The following is a 15,260-nucleotide window of genomic DNA, read 5'->3' on the forward strand; positions in this document are numbered from 1 at the left end:
TTTAGATCTCTGAAACATTAATTAAGGATTAATCACCCATTTATTAATGTCAGATAGGCTATTTATACATTCTAAATAGATCTGTGGTTCAAAATTTGGTATAGACACTTGTTATGAGGGGATTCTTGGGCTGGGTCACGGACCATACTGTGAAGGTATAAAATATGAACAGGTTGCCTGGGTTAATTGATTGGAGGTGACAGCTATCTTCATTCTTACTATAACTTGCCATGGAAAAAAGGATTTGCCTTTTGTTTTGATGACCCTGCGACTAACAAGCCAGTTAATAATAGTAATTATGATGTTTAATGCTACGCTATATTTCAATTTGCCATTCTCTGTATAGTGGCTTTTCTCTTATAAATGTTGTAATATTTGGAGAGGGTCAGGCCCTTCTGGGATGTCAGTGGATCTGGGAAGTAGTGACAATGTACGAGATCCTGCTGAGCTACACGTTCACCAGGACGCAACCCTCTGTCTTTCCTTGTTTGTTCTTACTGCTCTGAATCCAAGGGCTAATCTTGCTAAAGCTTCTGGGGTTGTAGTATTCCCAAAAGCTTTAGAAGATGTTATCTGACCTATTCAATATTTACAGCAATCACTGTGGATTTTCAGATATGGTCCTCTTGGGATTGCTCCAATTCACAATCAGGACCTCAAAGATCTGTGACTGTAACATCCAGAAAGAATAGGGTAGCATAGATAAAGGCATCCATGAATGGCAAGCTGTCCTTACTGTCTGAAGCCAGTCCAACACAGACATTAACTGACTCAATATCCCAAGACTCATCATTGTACTTTCAAAGGCAATATGACAAATACAATATGGATTAGACAATAGGTGTACCTTTGATAATGGTGCTGAAGGCATGAAAATTGATACAAAAAGTAATTGGATGCTCCTGAGAGAGGTGTACACTACTGTATCACTTTCTACTATGGCAAACAGATCAAACTATCAAATATTTATTTATTGACTTCTGGGCCTTCAAACTGCGTTAATCACAGGACAATTTACAATGACCAATTATCCTACCAGCCAGTATGCCTTTGGAATGTGGGAGGAGACCGGAGCACCTACGTGGTCACGGGGAGAAGGTACAAACTCCTTATAGACAGCATTGGAAATTGAACCTGGGTCACCTGTACTGTACCACTACACTACCCTATACCTTCTAACTAATTGCTGAATGTATTAACATGAAATGAAAAGTAAAATATAATTTGTTTCATTGTTGCATTGTAAAACCTATATAGGTATTGGTCAGATCACATTTGGAGTACTGTGAGCAGTTTTGGGCATATCCAAGAAAGGAGGTGCTGACGTTGGGGAAGATCCAGAGATCCAGGAGAATGACCTTAGGAATGAAAATTCCTACCAATTCCTGCCAGTTTGGAAGAGAGCGAGAGAACTCAGCACCCAGCAAATGAAGGAGCACAAGAAGCAGGGCCCCGTCAGTGGATGGGACCATGGGAATCAGCATTCAGAGTTACAGGCTGAATCATGGAACTTCCACATTTTGTCATAGTTCACATTTTGCCTAATATCACTAACTTTAGGTTATTTAATGATTTCAACATATTTATTAAAGTTTACGGGGGATAGAGAAGTGAAGTGAAAGCAAGGAGGCCAGAAGTGAAAGGGTAGATGAAATGGCCTTGGTAAGCAGATTAAGGAGAATAATCGTAACTTTTATAAACATATTACAAATAAGAGTTTAGCATGGGAAGGGGTAGGAGCACTCAAGGATCAAGGGAGGAATCTTGTGCGTCAAGCCAGGGGATATGAGTGCACCAAGGAGAAAGATGTGAAAGCTGGAGAGTTATGGGGGAGGTGTGTTGATATCCTAGAATATGTTTATATCAGGAAGGAAGAGGTGTTAGATACTGGCATACATTAAGGTGGACAAATCCCCAACACTAGATGTGATCTATTCCAGGATGCTATGGGAAGGAAGGGAGTCGATTATTTCATTGATAGTTTCAGCTGACATAATAAAGCAAATGTTGTTCCCTTACTGAAAAAGGTTAGTATAAACAAATGAGGAAACCACCAGGCCAGTAAACTTTATATTGTGGTAAGGAAATTACCAGAAAACAATTCTAATGAAGAGTAATTATATATACTTGGAAAGGCAGGAACACATTTGGGACAGTCTGCATGGCTTTGTGTGGGGGGAATCCCACCTTTCAACTTTTTTTACTAAGAAAACTGAAGACAGAGCAGTATTCGTAGTAAATACAGACTTTGGCAAGGCTTTGACAAGGTCTGGGTAAATTTTTCAGTTGAAATCATGAGGGATCCAAGTTGTGTTGCTAAACTGGATTCAAAATTGACTTGATGACAGAAGGCAGAGGGAAATTGTCAAGAGCACTTTCTTCCTCCTATTGGAGGAGTGTCCTGTAGGGATTGCTGCTGAGACCTTAGTTGCTTGTGATATACATAAATTACTTGGATGAAAGCAGACATGATCTGATTATGCCAAAGTTACAAATATCAGAGGAGCTGCAGATAGTAAAGAAGGCTGCCTAAGGATGGACAGAAAGAAATTAGCTGGAAAATTGTGTGAAGTGATAGATGGAGACAAGTATGAAGAAATGTATTTTGAGATATCAAATACAGGCAGAACATATAGAGTAAATGGCAGGGAGATCAGGAATTTTGATGTACAGAGATGCCTTGAGGTGGAAGTTTATAGCTCCCTGAAAATGGAAACACAGGTGGAGAGGGTCATGAATGAAGCATTCAGTATGCTTGCCTTCATTGGCTGGGCAATCAATATAAGATTTAAGAAGTTATGTTACAGCCACACAAATACTGGTTAGATTGCACCTGTATCACGTACAGTTCTGACTGCCACACAAATACTGGTTAGATTACACCTGTATCATATACAGTTCTGGCTACCACACTTAGGATGTGGTAGCAACAAAATATTTTTGACGATGCTGCCTGGAATGCAGGGCTATAGATAGGGCAGATAGACTAGGATTAGTCTCATTGCAGTAGAGGATGCAAAGGAGCGACCTGATAGATAATTGAGTGCATTAATAATATTATGAGAGGCACACAATGGATAAGGCTAATACAATGGAGTTTCCAACCTGTTTTAAACCATGGACCAACACCTTTAAGTGAGGGGTCTGTGGCCCCAGGCTGGAAACACTGCTTTAAAGGGAGATTGGTGAGGAAAGGTGCAGTGGGATCTGAGCCTAATGCAGATGAAGGGCATTAGCAAAGTTACAAACAGCATAGATGTTTGGAGCTGTAGTGCCCACTTCTCTGCTAAGCTTTCTAATAATATTGGTTAGTGTTAATTTATTTGCAGTCATATTGGATACAAAAAAAGCCTTTGGAGTATCTGTAAATATACAGATACAGTTAAGAGTGTGGAACGAGCTGCCATCTGACATGGTAAATGCGGGCTCACTCTTAAGTTTTAAGAATAAATTGGATAGATACATGGATAGGAGTGGTCTGGAGGATTATGAGCTGGGCGCAGGTCAATGGGACTAGCATAATAAAGTTTCGGCACAGACTAGAAGGGCCGAATGGCTTATTTTCTGTGCTGTAGTGTTCTATGGTTCTAAGACCATCAGACCATAATACATAGGAGCAGAATTAGGCTATTTGGCCCATCGATTGTGCTCTGCCATTCAATCTTTTCTCTCCTCCTCAGCCCCACTCCCTGGCCTTGCCCCATAACCTTGCCTCCAATCAAGAACCTATCAAGCTCCACCTTAAATACACCCAATGACCTGGCCTTCACAGCTGCCTGTTGTAACAAATTCCACAAATTTACCACCCTCCGGCTAAAGAAATTTCTCAGCATCTGTTTTAAATAGACACTTCTTGATCCTGAGGCTGTGTGCCCTTGTCCTAGACTCCCTCAGTATGGGAAACATCCTTTCCACAAGTACTCTCTCCAGGCCTTTCAATATTTGAAAGGTTTCAATGAGATCCACCCTCATCCTATGAAATTCCAGCGAGTACAGGCCCAGAGACATCCAAACATACCTTACATGATAACCTTTTCATTCTTGGAATTATCCTTGTGAACCTCCTCTGAACCCTCTCCAAGGCCAGCACATCTTTTCTTAGAGCTTTTCACAATTATCAAGGTGAGGCTTCACCAGTGCCTCAGCATCACATCCCTTCTCTTGTATTCTAGACCGCTTGAAATGAATACTAACATTGCACTTGTCTTCCTCACCACTGACTGTACCTTCAAATTAACCTTCAGGGTGTTCAGCACAATGACTCCCAAATTTCTTTGCATCTCAGATTTTTTATTTTCTCCCCATTTAGAAAAGTCTGCACATTTACTTCTACTACCAAAGTGCACCACCATGCATTTTCCAACATTGTATTTCATTTGCTACTTTCTTGCCCATCCTCCTAATCTGTCTAAGTCCTTCTGCAGCCTACCAGTTTCCTCACACTACCTGCCCCTCCACCAATCTTTGTATCATCTGCGGACTTGGCAACAAAGCCAACGCCTCACTGGCAGCCAACCAGACAAGGATCCTTTTATTCCCACTCACTGTGTCCTGCCAATCTGCCAATGCTCTAACCATGCCAGTAACTTTCCTGTATAATACTATGGGCTCTTAAGCTGGTAAGCAGCTTCATGTGTGGCACCTTGTCAAAGGTGTTTTGAAAGTCCAAATATATAACATCCACTGCATCCCCTTTATCTATCCTACGTGTTTTCTCCACAAAGAATTCCAACAAGTTCATCAGGTAGGATTTTCCCTCAAGGAAGGCGTGCTGACTTTATCCTATCTTGTCCGGTGTCACCAAATATACCATAACCTTATCCTTAGCAATTGACTTCAACATCGTCCCAACCACTTAGGTCAGGCTAACTGGTCTATAATTTCTTTTCTGCTGCCTTCCACCTTTCTTAGAGTGGAGTGACATTTGCAATTTTCTAGTCCTCTGGCACTATGCCAGAGTCCAACGATTTTTGAAAGATCATTACTAATGCCTCCACAATCTCTAACACTACCTCGTTCAGAACCTTAGGGTACAGCTCCTCTGCTTTGGTTAACTTATGTACTCTTAGGTCTTTCAGCTTTTTGGGCACCTTCTTCCTTGTAATAGTAACTGCACTCACTTCTGTTCCCTCGCAGCCTTGAACATCTGGCACACTACAAGTGCCTTCCACAGTGATTTCTGGCTCCCGTTATTATTTCTCCCGCCTCATTTTCTAGTGGTCCTATATCCACTCTCATCTCTTTCACTCCTCATGATTCTTTTAGTTGCTCTCTGTAGGCTTTTAATCATTTCCCAATCCTGTCTTCCCACTAAATTGTGCTTTGTTGCATGCCCTTGCTTTTGCTTTTACATTAGCTTTAACTTCCCTTGTCAGCCACGGTTGTTCTATTTTGTCATTTGTATATTTCTTTGTTTTTGGAACTCATCTATCCTACACCTTCCTCATTTCCCCCAGAAATGTCATTGTTGCTCTGCTGTCATCCCTGCTAGCATCTCCTTCCAACTTACTTTGGCCAATTTCTCTCTCATACCATTGTAATTTCCTTTACTCCACTGAAATAGTGCTGCTTCAGACTTTACTTTCTCCCTATCAAATTTCAAGTTGAACTCAATCATATTTACCTTACTTTACCGTAAGCTGCCTATGTTCATTATATAATATCCAATCCAGGAAACTGATTTCTTAGTAGGCTCAACAACAAATTGCTCTATAAAGTCATCTCATAGGCATTCAATAAACTTATGTTCTTGAGATCCGTTGTCTACCTGATTTTCGCAATCAACCTGCATGTTGAAATCTCCCATGACTGTCATATATTGCCCTTTTGACACATCTTTTCTTTTTCCCTTTGTAATCTGTGGTCCACATCCCAGCTACTGTTGGAAGGCCTGTATATAACTGCCATCAGGGTCCTTTTAACCTTGCAGCTTTTTAACAAAACCCACGAGGATCCAACATCTTCCGATCCTATGTCATATCTTTCTACTGACTTGATGCTATTCTTTACCAGCACAGCCACAACCCCTCTGTCTACTTTCTTATCTCTCCGATACAACACAAAACCTTGGACATTCAGCTCTCAACTGCAACTATCCTTCAGCCACGATTCAGTGATAGCCACAATATACCTGACAATCTGAAATAGTGCAACAAGATCATCCATCTTATTTCTTATTCTCCGTGCATTGAGATATAATACTTTGAGTACTGTATTTGCTACGCTTTTTGATTTTGCATCCCTAATGCACTGATACTCACCCTGCTGGCTGCAATTTTGTCTTATCATCTGCTTGCCAGCTTTGCCTTTTTTTAAAAATTATCCATCCTATTCTGAGTACCTTCACTCTGGTTCACAGCCCCCTGCCAAATTAGTTTACACCTTCCCCAACAGCTCTAACGAACCTGCCCGTGAGAATATTGGTCCCCCTCAGATTCAAGTGCAACCCATCATTTTTGTACAGGTCATACCTCCCCCAGAAGAGGTCCCAATGATCCAAGAACCTGAAGCCCTGCCCCTTGCACCAGCTCTCAGCCACGGATTAATCTGCCAAATCATCCTGTTTCTACTCTACTGGCTCATGGTACAGGCAGCAATCTCGAAATTACTACCCTGGAGTTCCAGCTTCTCAGCTTTCTAAATACCTAATTTTCCAAATATTCTTTTCAGGACTTTGCTTTTCCCTTCTATGTCAATGGTACAAATATGCACCAAGACATCTGGCTGCTCTCCCTCCAAATTACTGTGGATGCTATCCCTGACCCTGGCAGCTGGGAGGTAATATACCATTCGGGTGTCCTGTTCACGTCCACAGAATCTCCTGCCTGTTTCCCCTGACTATTGAGTCCCTCATCACTACTACCCCCCACTTCTCCCTCTTTCCCTTCTGCACTACAGATCCATGCTCAGTGCCAGTTACCTGGTCTCTGTGGCATTCCGCTGGGAGGTTATCTCCAATAGTATCCAAAATGGACCCTTAAAAGCACAGTGTAATTTTGGGCCCTAGTCCATACAGACGTGAAAGTGGCAAAGCAAGAAGATAGAGTGGTAACAAAGACATGCAACACACTTATGAGGGCTTGGCATTTAGGAATCAGCTGCAATTGCTTGCAGTTCTGGTTGCCCAATTACAGGAAGTTTGTGGCAGCTTTGACTAAAGTTCAGGAAAGTTTTACCAGTATGCTGTTTGGATTAGAAGATATTCACTACAAGAGAAGGTTGGATAAACTTTGATTGTTTCTTCTGGAGTATCAGATGTTGAGGGGATACCTGATAGAAGATGATAAGATTATGAAAGGTTTAGATAGGAGAGCCAGAATCTTTTCCCAGAGTAGCATTGCTTTAAGTTGGGTACAGTGTGAAGGGCACATGCAAGGCAAGTTTATTTTTCTTTTTACACAGAGCAGCAGGTAAGCGTGTGTAATATACTGCGAATGGTGGTAATGGAAGCAAATATTATGATGATATTCAGAGGCCTTCAAATAGGCACAGGAATATCCAAGGAATGGAGGGATATGGATTATGCTTTGGCAGAAGGGACTTGTTTAAGTTAACATCATGTGCGATGCCAAATTTGTCGATTGATGGGCCTGTTCCTATACTGCATTGATCAATAAAAACATTTGCATTCTTTGTTATCTGCAAGGAATCCATGTCCACATCTCTTGTGGATAACAAGGTCAAGACTAATTAAAATCAATGGAACCCTCTTTTTAATATCCCCACTACATAAGTCTATACTATTCTGTAAAAGAAAGTTTCATCTCTGATGGATATGCAATATAACTTGCACTGCACTGTATTTAAAAATAGGCAGGTTGCTTCATAAGTTGATGGAAGTTCATTTTTAGCTCAGCAAAAACCCCTCCTTGTGCCTGCAGCATCCAGTTGATTCTTAACTTTAAAGCTTATGTGTCAGTTGCTGCCATGCAATCATGTTGAAATTAACATGTACAACATGCTGGAGGAACTCAGCAGGTCGGGTAGCATCCGTGGAAACGAAGAGTCAATGTTTTGGGCCGAGACCCTTTGTCAGGACTGAAGAGGGAGGGGGCAAGGGTCCTATAAAGAAGGTGGGGGGAGGGCGGGAAGGAGAAGGCTGGTAGGTGCCAGGTGAAAAACCAGTAACGGGAAAGATCAAGGGTTGGCGGTGGGGATGGGGATAGGCAGGAAAGGTGAAGAAGGAATGTAAGTGCACTATGTGTAGTAGAAGGAGGTGGAATCATGAGAGAGGTGATAGGCAGCTAGAAGAGGAGACAGAGTGAAAGTGGGATGGGGGAAGGGGGAGGGAGGGAATTACCGGAAGTTGGAGAATTCGATGTTTATACCAAGGGGCTGGAGACTACCCAGACTGTATATGAGGTGTTGCTCCTCCAACCTGAGTTTGGCCTCATCATGGCAGTAGAGGCCAAGTACGGACATATCCAAATGGGAATGTGAAGCAGAGTTGAAGTGGGTGGCAACTGGGAGATCCTGTCTGTTGTGGTGGATGAGCGGAGGTGCTCGATGAAGCGGTCCCCCAATCTGCGTCGGGTCTCGCCGATGTAGAGGAGGCCGCACCAGGAGCACCGGATGCAATAGATGACCCCAGTAGACTCACAAGTGAAGTGTTGCCTCACCTGCAAGGACTGATTGGGGCCCTGAATGGTGTTAAGAGAGGAGTTGTAAGGACAGGTGTAGCACTTACACTTGCAGAGATAAGTGCCAGGTGGGAGATCTGTGGGGAGGGACGTGTGGACCAGGCAGTCGTGGAGGGAACGATCCCTGCGAAGAGGGATAGAGAGGGAAAGATGTGCTTAGTGGTGGGGTCCTGTTGAAGGTGGCGGAAGTTGCAGAGGATAATATGCTGGATCTGGAGGCTGGTGGGGTGGTAGGTGAGGACAAGGGGACCTCTGAACACTGTTGCAGTGACAATGTTGAAATTAAGCTTTTTACCTGTATTAAATTTCCCTTTCTCTGGTTTAAAATATATTGGTCAGCCGGCCAAGGTATATTTAAAAAAAACACTTTTCCTGTTTTCCTTTTCTACACCTTGAATTTCATCTAATTTGATCATACAACAGTATCAACAGTGTGGCCATTCTGTGCATTGCTTTCTGCAGTTAATATTAAACAAAGTGCATGATCTTATAAGAACAGTGTGAAGGTGGAAAGTAGGATGTTATGTGCATCACAGAGCTGTGGCAGAAAGAAGACCACACCAAGGGTATAGATCCTATCGAAAAGGTGGGCAAAAGATAACTCTGCCGGTAAAAAAAAAATCTAGAGTAAGAAGTGACAAAAGATCATAAGATATAGAATTTCTGTGGGTAAATCTGAGAAACTGCACAGGTAAAAAGATCCTGATGTGAGTCTAAATATACAGACCTCCAAATAGTAGCCAGGATATGAGGTGCAAATTACAATAGTAGATAGAAAAGGCATGTCAGAAAGGTGACATGGGGGGTCTTCAATGGACAGGTAAACTGGGAAAATCAGATTGGCACTGGATCCCAAGAAAAATTATTTGTAGAATGCCTGAGATGGATTTTTAGAACAGCTCTGGTTGAACCCACTAGAGATTTGTTGTGCAATAAACCAGATTTGATTAGAAGGCTGTGCTCATGATAGAATTCAACTTGTAGTTTGAGATGGAGAAGATGAAATTAGATGCACGGGCATTACATGTGAGTAAAGGTGACTACAGAAGCATAAGAGAACAGCTAACCAAGGTTAGATGGAAAGGGATCTTAGCAAGGACGATGGTAGAGCAGGGGTTTCTAGGAGTAATTCAGAAGACGGAACATTATTTCACTCCAGCATTCTAAAGGGAGGATGAGGCAACAGTGGCTGACAAAGGAAGTCAAAGAAAGCACAAAAGCAAAAGCAATGATATACAATACTGCAAAAACGAGCAGGAAGCTAGAAGACGAGGAAACTTTTGAAAACAAACAGAAAATAACTCTGTGGAATTCATTGCCACCGATTGCTGTGGAGACCACTCATTGGGTAAAATTAAAGCAAAGGTTGATAGGTTCTTGATTAGTTAGGGAGAAAAGGGTTGAGAAGGAAGAATAAATTAGCCAGGATCAAATGGTGGTGTAGAATCAATGACCGAATGTTGCTCCTATGCCTTAAAGAATATTTTCCACTTAGAGACCCGCAGCTATTATTGCTAAGATCCCATAAATCCACTGCAGAAAAAAAACATAATTAAGATGAAAATTTAAGTAAACTTTATTTTAAGAATATACAGGAAATCAGAAAAACTAAACACTTGCAGACTTGCTGCTCCAAGAATCAGATATGTAAACCACGATTTGCTAAACTTCAGAAAGAATTAATTTTCATTTCATGTACCATTCCTGTGATTGGCATGGCCAATAGCACGTTAAGCACGTTGCAAATTTAGGTATTGGAGCTTCAATCAAATCTTCTGGACAAGATTTGTAAACAAGAATGTAAAGACATTCTGGAACAGATACAAGTGTCAGCTGAGGCAAAAAAAAATTTAGACAAAATATTATAGTGCAGAATTACAGAAAATTCCAAACCTTTCAAAAAAAATTTGTATTTTGTATTTCATATAAGAAATCACATTTAAATTTAGCAATACTCCTGGTAGAATGCATAGTGAAAAACTACGTGTGTTAGCATACATGGTGCAAACTCATTTTCAATGAAACTATTCTTTGCATATAAGCAAAGTTGTCTTACATCATTTCTATACAATAACTACAATACCAATCTAAGACCAATTAAAGGTTAAAGGTGAATAGTGTCAAACGACAGAAAGATTTTTTTAAAAATTTCATACATACCAAGAACAGCAGTAATTTCAAGACAGCTCCAAAAACACATAAACTTACTGTGAACTTTTCTTACTGCTGTGATACCTCTTTGGTTTAATCCTTTGAACTGAAGCAATTTCCAAAGTTAGAACACCAAAGATTCAAATTACTTCTTTGATAATATGAAGAACATCAACTAAGAAAAATTCTTTATATTTTTAAGCAACTGGCTCTTCACATTAGAAGGCAGGGTTTTTAGTAATTCCTAAATGTGATGCAATTTGAACACTTCACTTTGTCACGAAGGAATCTTATGTGGAACAGCAGGTTTCAACTTCTGTGTTTCTGAATTTAATACATCAAGCAGGATTAAATGTTTTATTACAGCTCTGTTGAAGTATAAAAACACTTTATTGTGTTTAATGTTTCATACTTTTTATGTAATGAAACACATTTTCGCCACAATAGGACTTACAAAGTAAACTTGAAACAACAGATTTCTGGAGGTAGAGAAATACAGAAAAGTGATCTTGTAAATATCAGACTAACTTCAAAAGTTGGAACAAAAACAATGCTTAAAACAATACAAATAAAATACAATTAAGAGCTACTAGAGCCAATAGGTCTCAATAGTTGTACAGGAAACTGGATCAATGCTAAAATTATAGAATTTCAACAAACTACATTTCACTTTTCATGCTTTTTAAATTGAATGGGTGGATTGGTTCCACAAGAATCCACATCAATTTAGTCTATTCAAAATTTCAAAAGAAGTTTACTTTTTCTACTGTCATCTATTGAATACATTTAGTTACAACACAGGTGATGGAGCTGAAACATTCATGCTCATGGGCAACAAAAGAGTTAAGGAAATAAAATCTCAAAATTCATAATAATCCAATCACACATTTTTATTTATTAACAATTAAAATGAGGATAAACTAGTCTCAACTTAATTGAACATGGAGCACTTGTCACTTCTGAAAAAAGGTAACTATGCATTTGGTCCATAGACAATTCTGTCAACTGCAAAAGGTACAAAATTGCTGACAAAATTAAATCATTTTAATGCAAAAGGGGAATAAATAAAATGATGTTTAAATCATACGGTGCTCACTAAAAGAAACCTCTTATTACAGTATTGAACAACGTAGCTGATCAGATCAACAAACTGTATGAAACATCAGAATACTTCTCTCATGCACTGAAACAGGTAAAAATATTCTACCACTAGTGATAAAATATCCAATAATGACTTCCAAGTTAACCTTCATCTTTTCTGTACATACACATGTAAAATTTACACTATATACAGAAAAAATTATATTATTGTTACATTAGATGTGGTTTTTACTTCTTCATGTGAATTATTTTTTAATAACTCTTTGATGAATTGTTCAAGAGCAGCAAAATAGCCCTGGCACTGCCAGGTATCATTATGAGTTCCATCCGGAAAAATGACTAGTCTCTTAGTCCGTGATGCAGACAGCTCACAGAGTTGTTTCATCATGACTGGTGGAATTAGCTGGTCTGACAATCCAGAAATCAAAAGGGATGGCATCCTGCACTGTGCAATCTTGTTGTAGGACAAAAATTTGTTCTTGTAGCACCAAAGTGGAAGATACCTCATGGGAAAGAAGGAGAACAAAGTGCTGGCCATATGTGGGATACTGAGGAAGGTGTTCTCAATAATTATTGCAAAAATCCTATGTGGATTCTCTGAGGCCAAGTGAATAGCAACTGCGCCACCCAAAGAGCGACCAAATAAGATTATTTTGGTTTTATCAAGATCAGGTCTGGTCATAACATAATCCAACACAGCCTCTGAATCCAAGTAAAGGCCTTTTTCACTCGGTTCCCCCTCACTCCTTCCGTAACCTCTATAATCTACAAGTAGTACGTTAACTTTTAGATTGACCATCATCAACAGCGCATTTTGTATCCTGTGACCAATATTACCAGCATTGCCATGGAAATAGATTATGGTTGGCGAATATGAAGCATTATCTCCAGTGTATCTCAACAGAATCAAATTAAGTCGGATTCCATCTTTGGTTTTAACAAAAAGATTTTCATGTGGGATTCCAGTAGGTACAGGAACATACAAACGTGACGAAGGTGGTTGCTCTGGGAAGTAGAGGAGTACATCCTGGAATTTGTACAATATACCTGCTACTGATGCAAGGATCAGAAAAAGCAAAAAGATGCCTCCATACAAGTGGAAGGTTAAAATTAGAGCTAGTAGTGAAATTCGGCACAGACTCCAGGACCATGATATCAAGACAATCAGCCATTTCCTGACATAGTTCCATGACTTCCATGTTTTCTCCATCATAGTCTCTTTCAAAGGCACGAGTTTCTCAGCTACATCTGTTCTATATAAAAAAATAAATATACAGATTAATCCTTCAGTATTTGCAGCATAATTATTTTGTAAAAGATTAAAATGATATTTATCAGCTATAAATGACTAGGTGTATCGTGGTCTGGTATGTCAATACAGCAATGGTACAGCAGAGGAATTTAAGAAGCTGCACATCCTTCCGCACAACTGGTAATATCTATAGGTGGTGCCGCATCAAGAAGGCCAAACTATCAAAGATCCATACTACCTGGGCCATGCCAACTTTTTGTAGGTCCCATCTGGCAGGAAGAACAGAAGCCTCCAAGTCCCACACCACCATGTTCAAGAGCAGCTACTGTACTGTGCAAAAGTCTTAGGTACGTATATATAAGCTAGGAAGCCTAAGGCTCTTTTTGCACCATAGTATATTTGTCAACATGGAGCGGAGAACGAGTTTGTAAATCTGGCAGGAGCAAAGGATGTTTGGAATGGTGAGGGGGGAGCATCTCGGGAAGGGTGTGGGAGAAGTGGCAGAGAAGGAGTGCCAGGAGCAGGGGGTGGAGCAGGTGTTAATTTATTCTCTATTTCATTTAAATACACAGTTTGTTACTCACTTCCCCTTTTTTTAAACTACCTTAACTATTTCCATGAAAATTCAGCTAACTGGGCCAGCTGTTTAATTGGGACAAAATGCACTGGTCCCAATTAACCAGCATCCACTACAGTCAAATTGGAGTTTTACAGTACAATTCCAACCTCACTCCTTCCGAACACTCTGCTCTCCGCTCCCTCCACACCAATCCCAACCTCACTATAAAACCTGCAGATAAGGGGGGAGCTGTTGTTGTCTGGCGTACTGACCTTTACCTGGCCGAGGCACAGCAACAACTCTCTGATACCTCGTCTTATTTACCCCTTGATCGTGACCCCACTAAGAAGCCATTGTCTCCTATACCATCACCAACCTAATCAGCTCTGGGGATCTCCCATCCACTGCCACCAACCTCATAGTTCCCACACCCCGTACTTCCCGTATCTACCTCCTACCCAAGATCCACAAACCTGCCTGTCCAGGTAGACCTATTGTCTCAGCTTGCTCCTGCCTCACTGAACTCATTTCTGCATACCTTGACACTGTCTTATCCCCCCTTGTTCAATCTCTTCCCACCTATGTACGTGATACTTCTCATGCTTTGAATTTTTTTCAATGATTTTAAGTTCCCTGGCCCCCACAGCCTTATTTTCACCATGGACGTCCAGTCCCTATATACCTCCATCCCCCACTGAGATGGTCTCGAAGCTCTTCACTTTTTTTTGGATTCCAGACCTAACCAATTCCCCTCTACCACCACTCTCCTCCATCTAGCGGAATTAGTTCTTACTCTCAATAATTTCTCCTTTGGCTCCTCCCACTTCCTCCAAACCAAGGGTGTAGCCATGGGCACCCGTATGGGTCCCAGTTATGCCTGCCTTTTTGTTGGCTTTGTGGAACAGTCCATGTTCCAAGTCTATACCGGTATCCATCCCCCTTTTCCTTCGCTACATCGACGACTGCATTGGCGCTGCCTCTTGCACGCATGCTGAGCTCGTCGACTTTATTAACTTTGCCTCCAACTTTCACCCTGCCCTCAAATTTACCTGGTCCATTTCTGACACCTCCCTCCCCTTTCTTGATCTTTCTGTCTCCATCTCTGGAGACGGCCTATCTACTGATATCTACTATAAGCCTACAAACTCCCACAGCTACCTGGACTATTCCTCTTCCCACCCTGTCTCTTGCAAAAATGCTATCCCCTTCTCACAATTCCTCTGTCTCCACTGCATCTGCTCTCAGGATGAGGCTTTTCATTCTAGGACGAAGGAGATGTCTTCCTTTTTTAAACAAAGGGGCTTCCCTTCACCACCATCAACTCTGCTCTCAAACGCATCTCACATTTCCCGCACACCTGCCCTCACCCCATCCACCCGCCACCCCATTCGGGATAGGGTTTTCCTTGTCCTTACCTACCACCCCACCAGCCTCCAGGTCCAACGTATAATTCTCCGTAACTTCCGCCACCTCCAACAGGATCCCACTACCAAACATATCTTTCCCTCCCCCCCCTTTCTGCTTTTCGCAGGGATTGCTCCCTACGCGACTCCCTTGT

General features: G+C 41.1%; 1 protein-coding gene across 6 annotated transcripts in view; it reads right to left on the reverse strand.

Moving 5' to 3' along the window:
- Positions 1 to 11,161: 11,161 nt before the first annotated feature.
- LOC140726601 (protein ABHD13) overlaps positions 11,162 to 15,260 on the reverse strand; it is a 31,319-nt gene continuing 27,220 nt past the window's right edge. For 5 of the 6 annotated variants that reach the window (XM_073043189.1, XM_073043190.1, XM_073043192.1 and 2 more), the window contains one exon: positions 11,162 to 13,144. In XM_073043189.1, coding sequence (XP_072899290.1) covers positions 12,091 to 13,104 — 1,014 coding nt within the window. In that variant the 5' untranslated portion in view covers positions 13,105 to 13,144 and the 3' untranslated portion in view covers positions 11,162 to 12,090. The remainder of the gene's footprint in view (positions 13,145 to 15,260) is intronic. The other variant, XM_073043195.1, reaches the window with a different exon arrangement.

This window comes from Hemitrygon akajei, chromosome 4 (assembly GCF_048418815.1).
Source record: "Hemitrygon akajei chromosome 4, sHemAka1.3, whole genome shotgun sequence".
Taxonomy (NCBI): domain Eukaryota; kingdom Metazoa; phylum Chordata; class Chondrichthyes; order Myliobatiformes; family Dasyatidae; genus Hemitrygon; species Hemitrygon akajei.